The 18,538-nt window shown below is 33.7% G+C and overlaps 10 protein-coding genes, 1 non-coding gene and 2 pseudogenes across 13 annotated transcripts, besides 3 other annotated features; 9 read left to right on the plus strand and 4 right to left on the minus strand.

Annotated features, from left to right (window-relative positions):
- Nucleotides 1-13,207: part of a mobile genetic element that runs on past the window's edge.
- On the plus strand, nt 14-866 carry TVAGG3_0578760 (integrase core domain containing protein family; the record flags this gene model as incomplete). Its single annotated transcript, XM_051239103.1, has 1 exon — nt 14-866. A coding segment is annotated over one exon (853 nt), but the record flags the coding sequence as incomplete, so codon positions are not given.
- On the plus strand, nt 1,277-1,942 carry TVAGG3_0578770 (uncharacterized protein; the record flags this gene model as incomplete). The annotated part of the gene is made up of 1 exon (XM_051239104.1): nt 1,277-1,942. One exon carries the CDS (start codon nt 1,277-1,279, stop codon nt 1,940-1,942), a length of 666 nt encoding a protein of 221 aa, XP_051096928.1.
- TVAGG3_0578780 (uncharacterized protein) lies at nt 2,312-2,686 on the minus strand (the record flags this gene model as incomplete). Its single annotated transcript, XM_051239105.1, has 1 exon — nt 2,312-2,686. The coding sequence occupies one exon, from the start codon at nt 2,684-2,686 to the stop codon at nt 2,312-2,314; it is 375 nt and encodes a 124-aa protein (XP_051096929.1).
- Nucleotides 2,794-3,151, plus strand: TVAGG3_0578790 (KilA, N-terminal/APSES-type HTH, DNA-binding family; the record flags this gene model as incomplete). Its single annotated transcript, XM_051239106.1, has 1 exon — nt 2,794-3,151. A coding segment is annotated over one exon (358 nt), but the record flags the coding sequence as incomplete, so codon positions are not given.
- On the minus strand, nt 3,723-4,196 carry TVAGG3_0578800 (uncharacterized protein; the record flags this gene model as incomplete). The annotated part of the gene is made up of 1 exon (XM_051239107.1): nt 3,723-4,196. One exon carries the CDS (start codon nt 4,194-4,196, stop codon nt 3,723-3,725), a length of 474 nt encoding a protein of 157 aa, XP_051096931.1.
- Nucleotides 4,684-5,136, plus strand: TVAGG3_0578810 (organellar and viral DNA polymerase type B; the record flags this gene model as incomplete). Its single annotated transcript, XM_051239108.1, has 1 exon — nt 4,684-5,136. A coding segment is annotated over one exon (453 nt), but the record flags the coding sequence as incomplete, so codon positions are not given.
- Nucleotides 6,856-8,460, plus strand: TVAGG3_0578820 (organellar and viral DNA polymerase type B; the record flags this gene model as incomplete). Its single annotated transcript, XM_051239109.1, has 1 exon — nt 6,856-8,460. One exon carries the CDS (start codon nt 6,856-6,858, stop codon nt 8,458-8,460), a length of 1,605 nt encoding a protein of 534 aa, XP_051096933.1.
- On the minus strand, nt 8,585-9,438 carry TVAGG3_0578830 (annotated as a pseudogene). The gene has a single exon. A coding segment is annotated over exon 1 (854 nt).
- On the plus strand, nt 11,836-12,271 carry TVAGG3_0578840 (annotated as a pseudogene). Its single transcript has one exon. A coding segment is annotated over exon 1 (436 nt).
- Nucleotides 12,722-13,042, plus strand: TVAGG3_0578850 (uncharacterized protein; the record flags this gene model as incomplete). Its single annotated transcript, XM_001312587.1, has 1 exon — nt 12,722-13,042. One exon carries the CDS (start codon nt 12,722-12,724, stop codon nt 13,040-13,042), a length of 321 nt encoding a protein of 106 aa, XP_001312588.1.
- Nucleotides 13,208-13,487: 280 nt separating the features above from the next.
- TVAGG3_0578860 (uncharacterized protein) lies at nt 13,488-13,814 on the plus strand (the record flags this gene model as incomplete). The annotated part of the gene is made up of 1 exon (XM_001312586.1): nt 13,488-13,814. The coding sequence occupies one exon, from the start codon at nt 13,488-13,490 to the stop codon at nt 13,812-13,814; it is 327 nt and encodes a 108-aa protein (XP_001312587.1).
- Nucleotides 13,815-15,943: 2,129 nt separating this feature from the next.
- Nucleotides 15,944-16,325: a mobile genetic element.
- A 225-nt stretch (nt 16,326-16,550) lies between these two features.
- TVAGG3_0578880 (ribonuclease inhibitor domain-containing protein) lies at nt 16,551-17,715 on the minus strand (the record flags this gene model as incomplete). Its single annotated transcript, XM_001312583.1, has 1 exon — nt 16,551-17,402. The coding sequence occupies one exon, from the start codon at nt 17,400-17,402 to the stop codon at nt 16,551-16,553; it is 852 nt and encodes a 283-aa protein (XP_001312584.1).
- Nucleotides 17,716-17,802: 87 nt separating this feature from the next.
- On the plus strand, nt 17,803-17,873 carry TVAGG3_0578890. Its single transcript has one exon. It is a non-coding gene; the product is annotated as a tRNA-Gly (tRNA).
- Nucleotides 17,874-18,023: 150 nt separating this feature from the next.
- Nucleotides 18,024-18,538: part of a mobile genetic element that runs on past the window's edge.

Genomic DNA, 18,538 nt, shown 5'->3' on the forward strand with positions numbered 1-18,538 from the left:
TAACTTTACATAAATGAGTTTGAAAGAAGTATTCGAACAACATCCATGGAGGTCATTTAAGAAGTTCAATGAAGCTGCAAAGAGTTCGGGATTTACTAACAGAGCTGAAGTGAAAAGGTTCTTTGACAAAAATGTTGTACATCAAACAAAAATAAATCCTTACGACTACTTTTTACCAATTTACTCCAACACTCCTGACGCATACCAATTTGACACTCTCATTCAAAGCAGAAAATGTGGTCATAACCCATTCCTCATCTTCATAAATGTTAACACTCGTAAAGCATATGCGTATATAATGAGAAATAAAGGAACTCATGAAGTGTTAAGAGTTTTACAAAAGTTTGTAGCAGAACATAGCCCAAGTATTTTAACATCAGACCAAGACAGTGCATACCTCAGCAATGAAATCACAGATTTTCTCATTAAGCATAACATAACTCACTACACTACTGAAGACCATAACCATAACATACTCGGTATCATTAACCGCTTCATAAGGACTCTCAGAGATTTAAATCAAGAGCGAGACTTTACCGAAGAAACAATGAAACATTTTCTCGAAGTATATAATTCCTCAACACATTCTACAACAGGACATACACCAAATTCAATGACACAACAACAAGAAGAAAAGTATATACAAAAGAAACGAAGCCAAACACAAAATATCAGAAATTCAACACAATTTACTCTCATTCCTGGTACAAAAGTTCGTGTAGTTCTTGACGACAAACCATTGACAAAGAAACGTTTAAGGTTAAGTCGAAATTATTATATCGTAGACTCTACGCAAGGTAATGGATATCTTATAAAAGCTGCTGACGACTCCATAGCATTTTACCCTCGACATAAATTAGTCGAAAGTAGTAATGGCAAACTTGCTGAAACCATTGACGAAGCAAAGCGAGGAGTGGTTATTGAAATACTTGACTATAACACAAACGATGACACTTATAAAGTAAGATATGAAGGAGGCGTTGAAGATGTTATACCATCTAAGAACTTGAGAGAATCTAAACCAACTCATCTGGGACCATTAGAGCGGGAGTACTGGAAAGACAAAAATATGCCAGAAAGAATAAGAAAATTCTTCTAAACTTTTTCGTTGGATGTAAATCAGACAAAAATATAATTTAGGTGAAGAGGTGAGATGTCACCTGTTTTCTCACCTCTTTTTTCACCTCTTGAATTTTCGTGAATTTTCACAAAAGACCAAAAAAATAAAGTTAGTTTTATTTTTATTTATTTTTTTATTTTGTATGTAAGAACAGAAATGTCAGTCGAAGCAAAAACATTCACGAACAAATCTAATGGTGAAACATTCACAAAAGGCACTTATAACGGTATTGAAGTCTTACGTAGAGACAAGGATGGTTACATTAATGCAACAAAGATGGCAAGAGAAGCAGGAAAGTTAAACCATTTAAACAGATTTCTCAATAGTACTAAAATGCAGGAAATTCTTGAGTTTTGGATGAACGAATACGGTGGAGCCAAAAGTGGCTCGACCTCAAAACAAGCATTTTATGAGCTTACAAAGGGTGTCATGAATGAATTCAAAGGTATTTACATACATCCTAACCTCGTTCATTTTGTTGCTGAATGGTGCTCTGTAAAGTATGCATTTTATGTCAAAGATATTATGGACTCCATAGACAAGAAAGTTCATGAGAAATTAGATGAAGAAGAACTTGAAGATACAGTAGAGAATGCTAAACCTTTGTTCGAAGAAGAAGTTGGAAAAATGTGTGAAAAACAATTAGAACATGAACGTGAGATATATTATGGTTATAGAGATTCTCCATACGAACTAGACCAATGGGAACAAGAAGATTTAAAGAGAGAATTTAGAGAATATGAACTCGCTAAGATAGCATTTGAAGCTGCAGAAAAGAAGTTAAAAGTTTGGGGTCGTTTTGTACAAAAATATTGTGAGTAAATGAACCATTTATTTTTGGTCAAAGCTTCCACGAGAGAAAAGATTCCTCATTCGCTAAGGATTCCAAAAATGAAAAAATCATTGATTTCGGCTGAGAAAAAACAGCAAAACCCTTCTTCCACGGGAACAAAGAAATAAAGAAGAAATAAAGAAGAAATAAAGTAAATTTTTTATTTATTCCCGTGGAAGATAGAGCACTTTTATGACACTTTTTATTCACGACAAACAAGACAAACAAAGAAAATAAGAAAATACGGCGCTGTCGCGGTTCGAACCACAGACCCTGACCCCTCCATAACACCACCTTAGACCACTGTGCTACGTAGCCTGTCGACATAAGATTTTATAAATTGCATATTTGACGTAAATTTATTTCCATCTGGCTTCCCACTGCATAAGATATTCATACGTGTTTGTAAGACATTCATTAAACTTCTTTTCTATTGCATCTAATCTTGCGTTATTTTTTTCAATAACTTGTCTGTATTCTTCATCATCTCCAGCAGTGTTTGGGTCTTCACGTTTAAAATATTCATTGTTAACCAATTTTTTATCTACAAATTTTATTAGTGTTTGATTCACTTCGTTATGATAACGGTCATATTCTTTCAATACGTAAGTGAAGACAAAATGCGTCGTACCTTCAATCTTAAAGCTTAAAGAACTTTCAACACAGTTTTGAGGGTCTGTCAGTGCGTCAATGAGATAGTATTCGAAGTCAGTCAATAATCTTTTTAAAGTCATTTCATACAGGATAAAATTTAATGTTGTGAAGAAATAGTGTTTATCTCAGAAAAAATAAAGTTAGTTTTTATTTTATTTATTTTTTTATCCTGTATGTAAGAACAGTAATGTCAACATTAGAGAACACAACAACTGCTATCGTTCATGAAGCCATAAATGAAGAATACGAATACATACAATATAACAAACAATTGAGACTCATTCGTTCAGTCAAAGATGATATGTATCAAATGCAAAGTATAATGAACGCTCTTCGTTCTACAAAGCAAGCATATCATTGGTTTGAAAACCAACAGGCAAAAGAACTTTTAGAAGAATTTCCTCATATGATTGCTTCCCTCGGAAAACCGAGGGAAGAGATTCCGTACGAAAATCGCAAGAATTTGGCACCTGGTTTGAAAGGTTATTATGTTCATAGACTTTTAGTAAATGCTGTAGCAATGTGGGCTTCACCTCGTTATGCTTGTTATATTTTCATGATGTTAGATGAACTATATAAAGCAGAACGTGGAGAGATGGAAAAGAAACTTCAAGCAAAAGATGAAGTCATTGAATCCAAAGACAAAAGCATACAGAAAAGAATACCACGTTCAGTACCAAAAGGAAAGGAAAAGAGTTATAAGTATATGATTTATACTGAAGAGTTGGAGAAAGAAGAAGATAGAGATATGGTTATGTTGCATTTAGTCAGAAGAAACAACAAAAGCTTTTACGACCTTGCTAAAATATATAAATCTGACAGAAACTGGTTCTATCGTGAAAACTTACCGATTTCAATGACACGAATGAGCAAATAAAAGAAATTGTCAAAAATACTCTTCCTCAAACACACTATGACATCAAAGGTTGCACAATACTTACCTTCAAAGAAGACTTAACATTACTGAAGGAAAAAATAACAGAATATTTCGATAACTTCAAAGAGGAAGAATGAAGTCACGACAACATTAACGAAGAAGTCACGACAACATTAACGAAGAGAGAATGAGGTGAAAAAACAGGTGATATCTCACCTCTTCACCAAAAATATTTTTGGTTAAATAGCTTCAGGGTCAATTTCTTCAACCATTTCACTTCCTTCGTCAATGTCAATTGAAGCTTCTTCAACCTTTGGTAAGAACTTTTGTATAACATCTTTGTTCGTTATTGTCTTCAGAGATGAAGGATAATATTTCACATTTGTTTCACCCTTCTTATATTCTTTCTGTTCGGAAAGATTCATAGCAATACTGAAGAAGTCAATGTTGGAGTTCTTTATGACAGTATAATGAGTATCTTTGACATTCACGAAGAAACCCTTTTGTTTCAAAACTACTGCTAACTCTTGTGAAGTATAACGTTTGCGGTCAATGACGATAGCTAATGGTCTGACATACTGACCAAACTTAGATTCTTTCACAAACTTCTTGTTAAAGATAACATTAACGTTTGAAGCATTATTGAACTCATTCTTGATGGCAGTAGCGAGAGCATTGTATGAAAAGAACTTGCAATCTTGCATGTGTTTCATTAAAATAAAATATTAAATTATTTTGAAAAATAACTTAAAAAAATCTAATCTAATTTTTTCAAAAAATATTTTTTATCCGATAGAAAAGATGACAGAAAAATTAACTTTTTACATAGCGCCAGACCCTTCTTGCCCACATCCTTTTAAGCCACAATATATAGACATAGAACTAAATAGAGAAAGCGAAATTCTACAAATAGAAGAAAGCGAAATTCTACAAACAGAAGAAACATATAGAGACCTAGATAACGAAAATGGATATGCGCTATTCTGGTTAGATTGTCCTTATAAAATGTATGAAAAAAAGGCTTTATATGAAGAATATAGAAAATATTGTCATGAAAACGATATAAGACCAAGCTCTAGAGAAAAATTCTATGCTGGTATAAAACATCTTTTCGAAGTTCGGAAATGGCAAATATAGAAAGAAATAATTTTTCTAAGTTTATTTTTTCAAAAAATATTTTTTTTTTATTTCCTACTAAAGATGTATCGGAAGTTGTCTAAGTTAGAACACTCGGAAATAAAACAACTTCTTACAGAAGCTAATATAGATGTTGCAAAGCATTACACAACAAACAAAAAGGCACTCGCTGACATCCTCAATGACTATAATGGTGAAATAACTTATGATAGAATTCATGAGTTCATAAAGCCGCAACGCGGCGAGGACGAAGTCCATGCAAGAGCATTTCCTTTAAATGACGTTGCTATTGACTTATATCATAGACGTTCAATACCTCATGAAGTAAGAAGAGAGATGTTTGACATAACAAATGCAAACGTTGGTGAAACAAGAAGAAGAGACGACACACTGAAACAACAGAGAAGAGAGATGTTTAAAAGTGCTATAGAACAAGTTCGCAAAGCTAACGATGTCATTCGTTCCATTGACGACAAACCAAAAGAAGGTGAGAGATGGTTAAAGAAAGATGAAGAGAATAGGAAGAGAAATGTGAAGTCAGGCAATAGACTCATTGACTTTAACATCGAAGCTTTAGATGAACCAAACAGAGACTACTTACACAAACATTTTGGTAAGGTTTTCATGAGACTCTTAGAGAAAATTAAAATAAACTCGCAACAGAGATGGATGGTATGTTATAAACTTGGTGGAAAGTATGAATGTTCTACGTTAAACCTCAATAATATTGGAACATTACTACATCAGCTCTTGAAGGAGAACTTTATATCAGAGATAGAAGCAAATGCCGCAGGTATTGTTGAAATGCACTATGACTTCTTCTTGACAAACATAAAGAATCTTACTGAAATAAAGATGTATGATTTAACAGAATATGAAGGCTTAACGATGTCAGATGTAAAGAAAGGCAAACCAAAAAAGAGACCATATAGAGATGAAAGCACACTGACAAATGACCAGAAAGCCATTTTGGAAGCTCTTAAGCAAACAGGAAACCCAGCACTTATAGAAAGCTTTTGGAAAGATAATGGTGAAAAGAAGTTTTATAAGAAGAGAAGCGGTCAGTTCTGGAAGTATCTTTGCACATTACCTATAAATCTTGAACGCTACCAAATCTTCAATGAACTGAACAAAAGAACTGCAACACTTATGACAGAGGACAATTGTTTCGTTTATGCTTGCATTCAGGCTGGAGTAAATGAAGAAACTATTGACCACATGAGAGAAGTCATTCGTGTTAGAGACTTTCCTCAAAGTAAAGTACAAGAAATTTCTGACGCAACAGGTATAGCATTTAATGTTACCATTGGTTATTTCAATGACTCAAGACATAATGAAATAAAGAGATATATACCAAAAGAATGCGAAACTGTTAGAACTATTGACTTACTTCTTGTTGAAGACCACTACATGCTAAATGAAAGACTTCCAATGACAACATACTTCATTCGAAACTATATAGAAATCAAAGCTTGTGGTGGAATGAACATTGAGAAACAGATGAAGATTTATACAAAGAGAGAAGATAAATATGTAGTTCGTTATGATAGAACAACACCGTTATGGGATGTTATGAAAACATTGTGGGAGTGCAAATATTTCGAACCTATTTCTTATGGAGAACTTTTCACATATACTACTGACTTATATAAACAGAACCTTGCACCATTTAAAGATTTGACATATGCTCCAAAGTATTGTGTACAACTGAAGAAGAAAGCAGAGTCAAAAGAAGTAAATAAAGCTAAATGTAAATTCATTCCTGAGCACGTTTTCTTTGCTGACTTTGAGTGTAGTACGGATGGCTTTCATAAAGCTTTTAACATCTGTTATGACAGTGAAGATGGTTCAGTGAGTGAAAGCATTTGGGGTCAAAACTGTGCAACAGAATTTTTGGAAAGACTTCCTGACAAGAGTTTAATATATTTTCACAACCTCAGTTATGACATAAACTTCATCTTAAGACACATGACAGAAGTGAAAGGAACTCCCATCATTAAAGGTTCACGAACAATGCAAATAACTGGTTTATATAAAGGACGGGCAATTATTATAAAAGACTCTTACAGTGTTATAAATAAGAAGCTTAAACTATTTCCTGCTATGTTTAACTTACAAACAGGACCGAAAGAAGTATTTCCATATAACTACTACAGCAGTGTTTTGTTAGCAAATGACAACAGAACTGGTGTCATTTCTGAAGCATGTAAGTTTATCCATGATGCAGATACATTTATGAAAAACATAGATTCCATCAAAGGTTGCAGAATAGATGAAAACCACTTCGACTTAGAAAAATATAGCACGTTTTACTGCAAACAAGATGTAAGAATTTTAAGAGAAGGTTTTGTAAAGTTCCGCAATGACTTATTGAAAGAGTTTGATTTAAACGTTTATGACTACGTTAGTATTTGTTCTATTGCTAACAAATTGTTTGAGAACAGAGTATACTTCCCGAATGGAAATCTTTATGACCTCTCAAATAAACCAAGAGAATTTATTTCGAGATGCATTCAAGGTGGAAGATGTATGTTGTCAGATAACATGAAACAAAAGAGCAAAAAGAAACTCATTGCTGACTTCGACACTGTTTCATTATATCCTTCAGCTATAGCAAGACTTTATACTTTAGAAGGTATTCCAAAAGTATTGAAGGAAGAAATGTTAAGCACAGAGTATCTCATGAGACATTTATTCGATGATGACCAAAAGGAACCCATTGGTGAAAAGTTTATGTCTGGCTTCTTTGTTCTCATTAAGATAACAGAGATTGGTATACCCAGACACTTTCATTTAATAGTTTGCGACCCTGAACTAAATCCAGAACTTAACGTTCCAAGAAGTTCAAACACTTGCTGTCTCATGTATGTTGACCATATAACATTACAAGACCTCATAAAATATCAAGGTGTCAAATGTGAAGTGTTGCAAGGATACTATTACGATGGAAACAGAGATATGAGAATAAGAGATGAAGTAAAGAAGTTGTTTGAGTTAAGGTTAAAGTATAAGAAAGAAGGAAACCCCTTACAAGAAATTATAAAACTCATTCTGAACAGCATTTATGGCAAAACTATTCTATCTCCTATTGAGTCAAAAATAACCATAGTAAATGACAAAGATGCTATAAGATATGCTATAAGAAATTACAACCATATAGTGAAGTTCGAAGGTTTGGATGGTTCAGATAAAACTATTTTCAAGCTAACGAAAAGCATTTGCAGACACTTTAACTTCTGTCCACTTGGTGTTAATATTCTGTCTATGTCAAAACGTATTATGAATGAAGTATTCTGTACTGCAGAGGACATGGGTCTTCAAATATTTTACCAGGATACCGACAGTATGCACTTATATAATGAAGACATCCCAAAGCTTGCAGCAGAGTTTAAGAAGAGATATGGTCGCGAACTTATAGGAAAGAACCTTGGTCAATTTCATAGCGACTTTGCAGAAATAACACCTGGAAAACAAAGTTTAGCTTATAAAAGTATTTTCTGTGGAAAGAAGACCTACATAGACTTACTCACGAATGATTTAAATGAAGTTGCATTTCACTGCAGAATGAAAGGCGTGAAGCAAGATGTTATTGCTTTAACCGCTAATGAAATGTTTCCTGAAGCTATACAATGCTATTACAATGAAGATAAGAACATTCACATACCTGTTGGAACATATGACAAAGACTCTGAGTTCAGTTTAATGAAACTTTACAAAGCACTTTATGATGGTCAAGAGATTGCATTCGACTTATGTAAGTCATGTCAACCTTGCTTTGCTGAAAAGTTCAACTTTTCAATAACGACTAAAACAAGCTTTATTCGTAAGTTGAAGTTCTGAGGTCATGGGCTTCGCCCTTGCCGCTAGCGGCTTATTTTTGTCAGCAATGAGGTCATGAATGAGGTCATGAATGAGGTCATGAATGAGGTCATTCGTGATAAAAATAAAGCTAGCGTAGATTTTACAATACTGCGATGGTAGAGTTTAAGAGTTGTGCTTCAATGTAGAGACAGTCCTTATGGTCTGGAGGCAAGAACACTGGACATTTATGGTCATGAGTGGAGAACATGTCTATCCAAAACTCACGATTGAAGCCAGTTAATTTATAGTATTTAGGGTTAGGAAGTGGTGAAGTTCTTGTATGACCAATGAACTCATTTTCAACGCCTTACTTAAGTTTGAATATAATATAGCTTGCTTTCTATCCCAAATGCCAGGTGTTACAATCTTTGAAAATTCATTTTTCCTCGGAAGCATTGCATCATAATTGAAAACATTCTTAAAATCATCACTTGGTTCGGAGATTTGAAATCTTATACGTAATGGATTTTTTTTCTCTTTAGCGACTTCATTGAATGGTGAGAATACAATGAATTGACAGTCATGAGTTCCATCTTCATTTTCATTAAATTCATAATGAAAGTCTATAAGTTGTGGCTGACTACCTTCTTCTTTCAGTTGTGCAAGAAACTCACGTAAAGGCTGTAAAGTTTGTACTTCAATGTTGAACTTTTTCTCGAACATCTCATTAAATGAAATCATACATTGCAACAATGTTGTATCGTCTTTAAAGTATTTGTATATGTGAATGTTTTGGGCGCTTAAAGACTGTTCGTCATTTTCTATCTCGACTTGAAGTATAAAGTCAACCTTTCTGAAAGCACGTGTTATATACATAGATGTTATGCCAATGTACTTCTCTTCATTTATGTTCACAATCCAGTCTGTTGGAAACTTAAACGTTACTCTGTTCCCCTTTATTTTGACGTCAGGGTTTTCACTACTGAACGCAACAGATAAAGGTATTTGTCTATACATTTAGTTTGGATAAAAATAAACCATTTACTCTTTCTTTGCTTCAGCTTCTTTAGCTTTTTGCTTCTTCTCTGCTTTTTTCGCCAGCAAACGTGGGTTCTTCTGTCTTCCAGCAGCTAATGCAGCTAGTTGTTTTTCACTAAGTTTTCTCTTTGGTCTCTCTGGCTTTTGTTCTTGTTTTTGTTCCTTCAGTTCGGATAAAATTTGCTCACGAATTTCTTTCTTCAATGCTTCAACATCTATGACCCTTGGGTCTTGTCCGTAGGGCTTGTCTGAGTCATTTGACTGCAGATAAAAAACTAAATTAAAACTTTAACCGATGTAAAATGAGCTTGTCAAAATCAGAGCGAGAGTCTATTATATTAAATGACGCAGAGGAATACAACATCCTTTCTATTACGTAAGTCAGAGTAAAGATGGTAAAATATACGTAAGAAAAAGAAAGGTTCCATTAGCGAATGCAGAGAGCGACAACATTAAGGTGCATGGCAAGGGTGAAGTCCACGAAGCCCATATAAAACCTTCTGTTCAAACTGAAAAGTCAATAGAACAAGAAGAAAAGAAGCCAGATGTTCTTTCAATAACGAACCAAGAGCTTATTGCAAAGTTCGTGAATTTCATTGAAAAACAAACCGAGTCAAAGAACCCTGACCCGCCAGTGAAAGAAGTTGAGACAAAAGAGAATGTACAGTTCATTGAAAATGTCAAGAAACAACTTCCACCACGAATGCCAAGAAGAAGAGTGAGAATAATGAAGTAAATAGATATTTTTATCTGAAGTAAATACATGCAGAACGAACAGCTAAACGAATTTACTCCAGCAGAGCATATTCATCAGATTCGCTCATATTTCGATATCATAGACAATGCAGTTCAAATTGGTGACACTAATAGAAAATATTCTGACGCAAAGATTCCATCACAACCTGGAACTGCTAAAGATAACACATGGGTAACATTCAATCTCTCACCTCCTGGTGAAAATATGTTGGACCTTTACAATACATTCATTACGTATAAAATGGAAGGTCAATTTATTGTAGATAAAGAAATTGGTTCAGGTTCCAATAAAACAAACCCACCAGGATTTTGGATTGGTTTCGATGACGCTTTCTATGCAGTTGCTGGATATCAAATCCTTGCAAATGGTCGTATCGTATATTCTCAAGACAACGCAAGAGAAGAAGCATATATAACTTCAAACTCACAAACTACCGAACAAATAAAGAAAGTAGATGTTTTCTCAAAGACTCGACATGAAGATGTATGGAGTCATTCGGGAACATGCAGAACAGGACAAATTGTTAGTGGTCCAATTACAGCAGGAAAATCATTTGATTTTAAGCTTCGTTTAAGAATTCCTGTTAGAAGATTCCTTCCATTAGAAGCTATTCGATTTATTCCAGCTTTTGCAGGAAACATTCAGCTTAAAGTAAAGTTCAGTAGCGACGCCTTACAATGCACATCTATATCTGTAAATGATATCATTGCTTTCAATCCAACTCTTAAAGTTGCATTTGCTTCAGATTCAAATCCACCGACAAATAAATTTGTTCCATGGAATGAACCATTCACTATGATAACGAAGGCAGTAGAAGCTAGTGGAACAGTTACTATTACAACTGTAAACCAGCAACTATTTCGAACAAAGATGGATTTTAATGAATGTTTCATTCATCCAAAGTCATTCTCTTTAGACCCTAACATTTATACAGAACTTGTAGAACATTATACAAACGAGGCTTTATGTTTTCCTGTTAAAGTTATGGATTGGATTCCTATGGACGGTTCATTCTCAAAGAATACAGATAGTTCAAGTGCAACATTTACAGCAGCTTATACGCCTATTAATGTTAAAAGTATTTGGGCACTATTTAGAAAGAAAGACAACTATTATGTTAATTTTGAGAACCCTAAGTTTAAATATCTTCAGCTTTCCATGGGAGCTTATGGAAATATGCCTGCAGAACCTGAAAAATCATATGGACCTGTATTTTATGAAATGGTTGCGAACGCTTGCAATACAAACAATGATATGATAGGATTTAATGAAGATGTTATGAGGTCATTGGTGGATGATGGTAGTGTGGAACATAAATGGGATAGCTATGACAACACACATTCATTATTTTCTTATGTGGTTTTCCAACAGAAGTGGACTTTTGCTTCCAGCAAGGTCAAACATCTACTGCTCCAATAACATACAAATTGTCTGTTAAAGGACCTATTGAACTAGCAACTGAAAACGTACCAAAGCCACTTATTGGATTTATGAGGGATTGTTGCTTTGCCATTCAGGTGCGTGCTAATGGAATCCCAATAATAAGATTAGATGACTATAACTTAGCCACGGACGACAGTGAGGAATAAAGGATGAACGTTTATTTTTAAAGCTTATAAATGAGTTCTTCATCAAGCTCTCGTGAACCTTCACCATCTATGAAACAAACTTTACCAAACGATTATGGAGCACCTATTGAATATTTCTTACGAGCTGCACAATGGCAAAGAGCAGTCTCACCAAGGTTAGGTGTTCCACCAGCTCCTGTCAAAAATAGCATTTGGTCAAGTCCTTATATAAATATGGTCTCCCACTAGGTTTGCTAGCTACAGCAGGAGCAGTTATGATGTTGAAAAGAAATAAAGCAAATGTTATAATAATACTGAAGTAGCTGAAGTTAAACAAACTCCAACACCTCACAAACAACACCTTCAATGACTCCTGAACCTATGGAAAGTACAAACTCCTGTTCAAAAGTCAACTCCTAAACCGACTCCAACATTTAAACCAGAACCTACTCCTCAAATAAATCGTAAAACTCCTGCGTTTCCTTACTGAAAAATAACGTTATTTTTATTTAATATTAAAATTTTTATTTGATTGAAATGACGACTAAAGTCACTGAAGCAATGAAACAAAAGTTTTTGGTAGAATACATTAAATCAGGAGCGGTTCCAGAAGGTTTTTTACGTTCATACTATGAAGGATGGTAGAGTTCAGTTTAGAAAGATAAAGCAACCATTAGATAAGAAGGTATATTAAGAAGATTAAACTTCATGAGGACAACATTGCTGAACTTAAGAAGAAGTTAGAAGAGTTGGAGAAAGGAAGAGAGTTATAAAGCAATGAATTCAACAGGTAGAAAAGGTAGAAATGAGGTGAGTATACCCTTCTACCTAAATTTATTTTTGCGCTATGTTTTCATACGTGTGAGGGTGGTGATATCATTAATTTTTAAGTTTATTTTTTTATTTACTGAAAATTTTTATTTTTATTTGGATGTAAATGACGAAAACTATTGAGATAACAAACTACAACGGTCATGAGTTCAAGAATTTGTTCTTCGTTCCTCGTGAAAATACATTCTATCAGATACGAGGGAGAAAGGGTAAAGTTAGTTTGAGCGTTTATGAAGGAATGAAGAATGGAAAGTTTATACAAGCATACGATACAAACGGTAAGCGTGTTTCATTAGCTTTGTCAAAACTTACTAACATTTATTTTGACAGTGATTTTGACCTATATGAAGAAGAAAGTGAGTCAGAAGAATATGAGCTGTTATGTGAAGCACAGCAATGGGAGGAGTTGCAATACTTTTGTAAGTGAGAACGTTTATTTTTACATTAATGAAGTCATTAGTGGTTGGCGGTTTTGTAAATATTTAAGGTTAAGTTGGTGTTTGTGTTTGTGTTGTAAAATATACGTTAACGGTTTTGTAAAGTGTCAAATTCACAAGTATTGCGTACGGAGGAACGCAGTGCCACAGTACACGAGACTTGTATACTAACTTACGTATGAGAAATTTGAACAGGGAAAACTTTTACAAGTGAATTTGCTTGTAAACTTAGAAACAACTCTTCAAGCTTTTCAAGAAAAAATAAACGACATCTATATCGAATATGCAAACCAGTATAAATTGACGAGGAGAGTACCATCTCGATATTATATATGAAACAGGAAAAATGCAACTGTTAAAATCAATAGAATAGAAGACCTTGGAGAAAACGTTTATATTTCTACAAAATATAACAACTTGGCATGGTATAGATTTATGAGGATGTTAAATCAGCCTGCAGAATATCCAGTACACCCGGACTTTTATGAAGTCGAAAACCCTAATGGAACATATGAAAATGTTTTCGACTCAGATGCTATTATAGTTCATGCTTCATTTTCTGGTGCACAAAACTCTTTCTTATGTTTGGCAAATGACTTTTACGAAAAACCTACAAAGCTATATGAACCACCAAGTGGAAGTATTTCAGACTTTCAAGTATGGTTTACAACAGATGGAAGAAAGAGAATAGTTCCATTATACCATGCGTTTTACTTAGAACTTAGTTTCATATACAACTACTATCGAACGGTAAAAATATAATTTTTTAATACGGTTGAGGTGTTGGATTTGGTTGCCAACTAGACTGTGGTGCAGGTTCAGGCTGTTGTATAACAGGAGCTTGTTCTTCTGGTTCAGGGTCTTTAGGTATAATACCAACAAACTGACCTACCCTTTTACCAATATTTTTGACTCCGTTCCAAATTCCTCTTCCTACGGTTTTTTATTCCATTCCATATACCTCTTCCAACTCTTCTGAAGAAGTTTCCAATACTACTGAAGAAACCATTTTACTATATGTAAAAATCTAATGTCGCGCTAGTCTCTTACGTTTCCTGTTGAGTTCCATAGCATTCTTTAACTGGAGCTCATACATTCTGTTTCTCTTCTGGTAGAAAACATATTTCTGGGTCAACTCCTGTGTTCGCGTCATCTGCATAGAGTTGTTTATATCCCACTTCGGGGTTTTGTATAAAACTCTTTCCATCTCATATTTGCATACCATGGTGGCAAACCTAACGCAGCGTCATTTGACATGGCAGTTTGCATTTGTTACATCTGTTGGCACCTTGACCATAGTTTGCCATTGCAGTTTGTATTCTAACTTCATTTGGAATATTCTCTGGGTTTGGTTGTCCAGGTTGCTGTGCATTCGCTAAGTTCTGTGCGTCCATTTAATATTAGATAAAAATATCTCTTACGAGTACATATTACTGGACATTTGCAGGCATTGGTTCATCTTCATATTCTCTGTACCTTTCTGCCACGTCAAATAAATAAATGACACAATGGAAAAACCTAAAACAAGTAGTCCTATTTCAAACCACATTTACTTACTAGTAAAATTTGCTTTATTGTGACACTTTCTCCAGTTTATAGGACCTCTCTCATATTCTATCTTGTCATATATAAACTCATAGTCATGTATGTCCTCTAACCATCTCATAACGGTTTCCAAACCACTTTTATCGGATGTAAAGTAAAAGCATGGATGGTTATGTAAACGTCTAAAGTTTCTAAAGAGTCTCTCAAAGTCCAGTCTACTTGGTATTGAAAATCCATGTGTTATAGAACGGCGGGTCCACTATAAAAGAAAACATTTTCCTTGTCTTTATATTTTCATACAACTCTGTCCAATGACATCTCACAAACTCTATACCCTCAATATATTTTTCTATGTCCTCTTTGAAAACATTTGTATAGTTAAGATATAAAACTTTTGACATAAGTGTTTCAATGTCATGAACTCTTATAGCACCACTATATAATAGTCTAGCAGATATACTATCCCAGTCTATATATTCTGCTTTTTTCAAAACCTCTCTCACAATATTTTTCTTATCTAATGGTATACGTTCCATCTTACCTAATAGGTATCTTTTCTTTTAACTCTTTCAATAATTGTTTGTATCTGGTATATGTTTGAGACGGTCCATATAGTTGTCGAAGTCATTGCATATAATCTTTGAGTCTGGGAATATTGTATGGCACAAATGGATATATAGAAACTTCCACCGAACAAATCTACAAATGTTAGACCATTCGGTAGTTTCTTAAGTTCTCTCAATAGAATATCTTTACATCTACTCTTATTTCCAAAGAACGGTAACGGTGGTTTTGTAAAATTCATTTATATATAATAATAAAAATGTTTTTTCCTGAAAAGTGACAGAAAAGTGACAAAACATTTACGAAGAAGAAGTTTATTTCCTGGACTGTTGTCAAAATGTCATGTTGTCACCATTTTCAAAAAGATGTTAGTTGACCGAGGGACCGAGGGACCTGGTGACACCTTCAGTTCTTCAAAACATTTACGAAGAAGTCTTGACAAAACATTTACGATGAAATCATGACAAAAACATATACGAAGAAGTCATGACAAAACATATACGAAGAAGTCATGACAAAACATGAAAACATATATAATTTGTGAAAAGCGACACATTATATAATGTTTTCGACCCAGAAGAAGGCTTCTCAAAGTATACTTCCTTGGAACGCCTGTAACTTTTCCTGTAGCGACGATAGACCCTTACTTGTCCGGACAAAGTTATACTAAACATCTTCAGGGCTAGAGGGCACGAAGTGCCTGGAGGCCCCACTACCTTTTTTTTTTTTTTTTTTTTTTTTTAATTGCGTATTGTACGTTTTTTTCGCAAAACGAAACCCTTATTTAATATTATTTTGATAATGAAGATTTTATTTTGCAATAATATAAACGAAATTTTTTACCTTATGAACTCTTGATGGAAATATTCAAATTTAAAATAATAAAGAAAGCCGCGAGCGAAGCGATCGGCTTAGTTCGAAGATTTTGATTCAAATCTTTGCTGATCTGTAATTCGCGGAAGCCGCGAGCGAATCGAGCGGCTTAGGTCTAAGATTTTGATTCAAATCTTTGCTTATATTCCTTAAATTCTTTATGAAACTCGCAACAGTTCCATAAAAAATTTTAAATTCTAAACTGTCGAAATTACCGATCGGTAATCACACCCTTCACGGGTGTATCACTTTTTACAAGTGTGTCACTTTTAGCTAAAATTACCCCTACTCATCAAAGTCAATAATATAGTTTGTGGAATAGAGAATATGAATTGACTTGCGTTGTAATTTTTGATGACTTATTCATTCGTTCAGTTATTTAGGATTCAACAATAAGAAATTTATATTTTATGTTGTAATGCATAATTAATGGGTGTTATAATCTTACATGGATGTAGATTTTGTATTGGTATTAGGAGAAATAGAAATTATTTCAGAAAAATAAACAAATTTATTTTATGTTAAATACAAAACATCATTAGCAATACGGAGTTGTCCGCCAACACCATATATAGTCAACTGTCTATAGAATTTACACATTTTATCAGAATCTTTTTCAAGAGCAACATTTCCAACGAGATTCACAGAATAAAATATTCCGCAGACAAGATTTATGCTCTTGCTTTCAATTCTGCCTGAAAAACCGCTCGGAAATATTACTTTTTGGGTGGATGATATATTTACACTTCCCTGAGTGACAGATTCTCCTGGTTCCTTGCGGCTAAGGTTCTGATTGTATGATATGAGTGCAGCAAGAGGTTCTTGACGTGAACAATTCCTGATTATGAAGCTGAAACAAGCATTTTGCAAATAGAAGTCACTTGTTGAGCCAATATCATTATTTTGTGCTGACCAAAATTTATCTAAGAAGGATTCAACCTCTGAATCCCCTTGGGAACTTCTATTTTCATATCTATTTGATTTTGGTTGAGGAGGAGGAATTTCAATCTCTGGTATGTCTTTTGGATTTGTAACATCTGGAAAACCGTTCTCATCTTCGTTGTAAAGTGATCCTAACTCTAATCCGTTGAATCTAATGATCATTCCTTTCATTTTCTCGGTTAATTGTGTGGTATCTTGGATAGGATTCTTGTCAAGAATAACAGCCTTCAAATTCGGAATGAAATTATGTAATTTTGTGAAAACATTCACATTAGAGATTCTATTATTAGTTAAATTAAGAATATCAACTTCAAAACCAAATTTTCGAGAAAATGATCCGATGAAAAAGAATAAGAGTTGAAGATCAACGTAATAATTTGCATTAAATAAAGGAAGATGCGATCTAATATCTGTTAAGTCAAACATTTTGTCTGTATAACTATTTTTAAGATAGTCTACGATTTGTGAATGCAATTCCCTGTATTTTTCCATATTATATTGAGTAATTAATAAAGAAGTTTCATTATAACTGATTCCATTGAGATTAATAACTCCATTCATGTCTTTTGCATTCTTGAATTTAATGCATAAGAAATTTTTGAATTTAATTGGTTCATTATCAACGGAAAAACTGTGATTATACCGTTTTGTGAATTCCTTTGAGATAAATTCAAATGTTTCATCTTTAGACAATTTTGGTCCCGCATCAATTATCACACTAAATTCAGTTGGTTCTTTATGAGGATGCATTTTGGCACTTTTTTGATATGAATGGTGTGATATGAATAACTACATTTATTAGTTCTTAATTGAAAAAAAATGTAAAGCACCGCTGGTCTAATGGTAGAATTTCACCTTGCCAAGGTGGGGGCCCGGGTTCGATTCCCGGGCGGTGCATTCATTTTTAAATATATTTTTTGTTAAATCTCTCGTTATCATACGCTTTTCGAGAGTATTCTTAAGTTTAGTTGCTTCAACTTTTGAATAAAAATGGTTATGATGGCATTTTTATCTTATAGTATCAAACACTGACGATATATCATTAAGGGTCCACTATAAGGCCAAATAAGACCTATCGTCGTCCCAAAAATATTGCTCAAGATGGTGTTTTTACTAAGGCCCAAAACTTAAAAAAACACAAAAAAATTAACTTTACTCTTTTGAGATCCTTATCAGATGTGCAACAATTTGATGCAGTATCGCAATTCGAATCCGATTTTTTAATGTAGATGTACTCTAACATTCTTGAAAAAATGCAAAATGATATTAATCAAGCTTTTCATTTCTGTATCATACACGAAACAAAATCATTCATTATACTAAAATTTATCAAAGTTTGAATAATGAAAAAAATAATATCTAAATTTTTACATTGAGTCGGCTATTGATATGGTCAATATTAAATCGTTTAAAAATGGGCATTGGCCAGAATAATACCCACTAAAATACACATTTTTTAAAATTTTATCAATTTGTTTTGGTATATCTTTATGATAATGAATAAAATGCTTATCTTTCATAAGTCAATACATAATTTATGCTGAAACACAAAAAATAACACG

Source organism: Trichomonas vaginalis, chromosome II (genome assembly GCF_026262505.1).
Source record: "Trichomonas vaginalis G3 chromosome II, whole genome shotgun sequence".
Classification (NCBI taxonomy): domain Eukaryota; phylum Parabasalia; order Trichomonadida; family Trichomonadidae; genus Trichomonas; species Trichomonas vaginalis.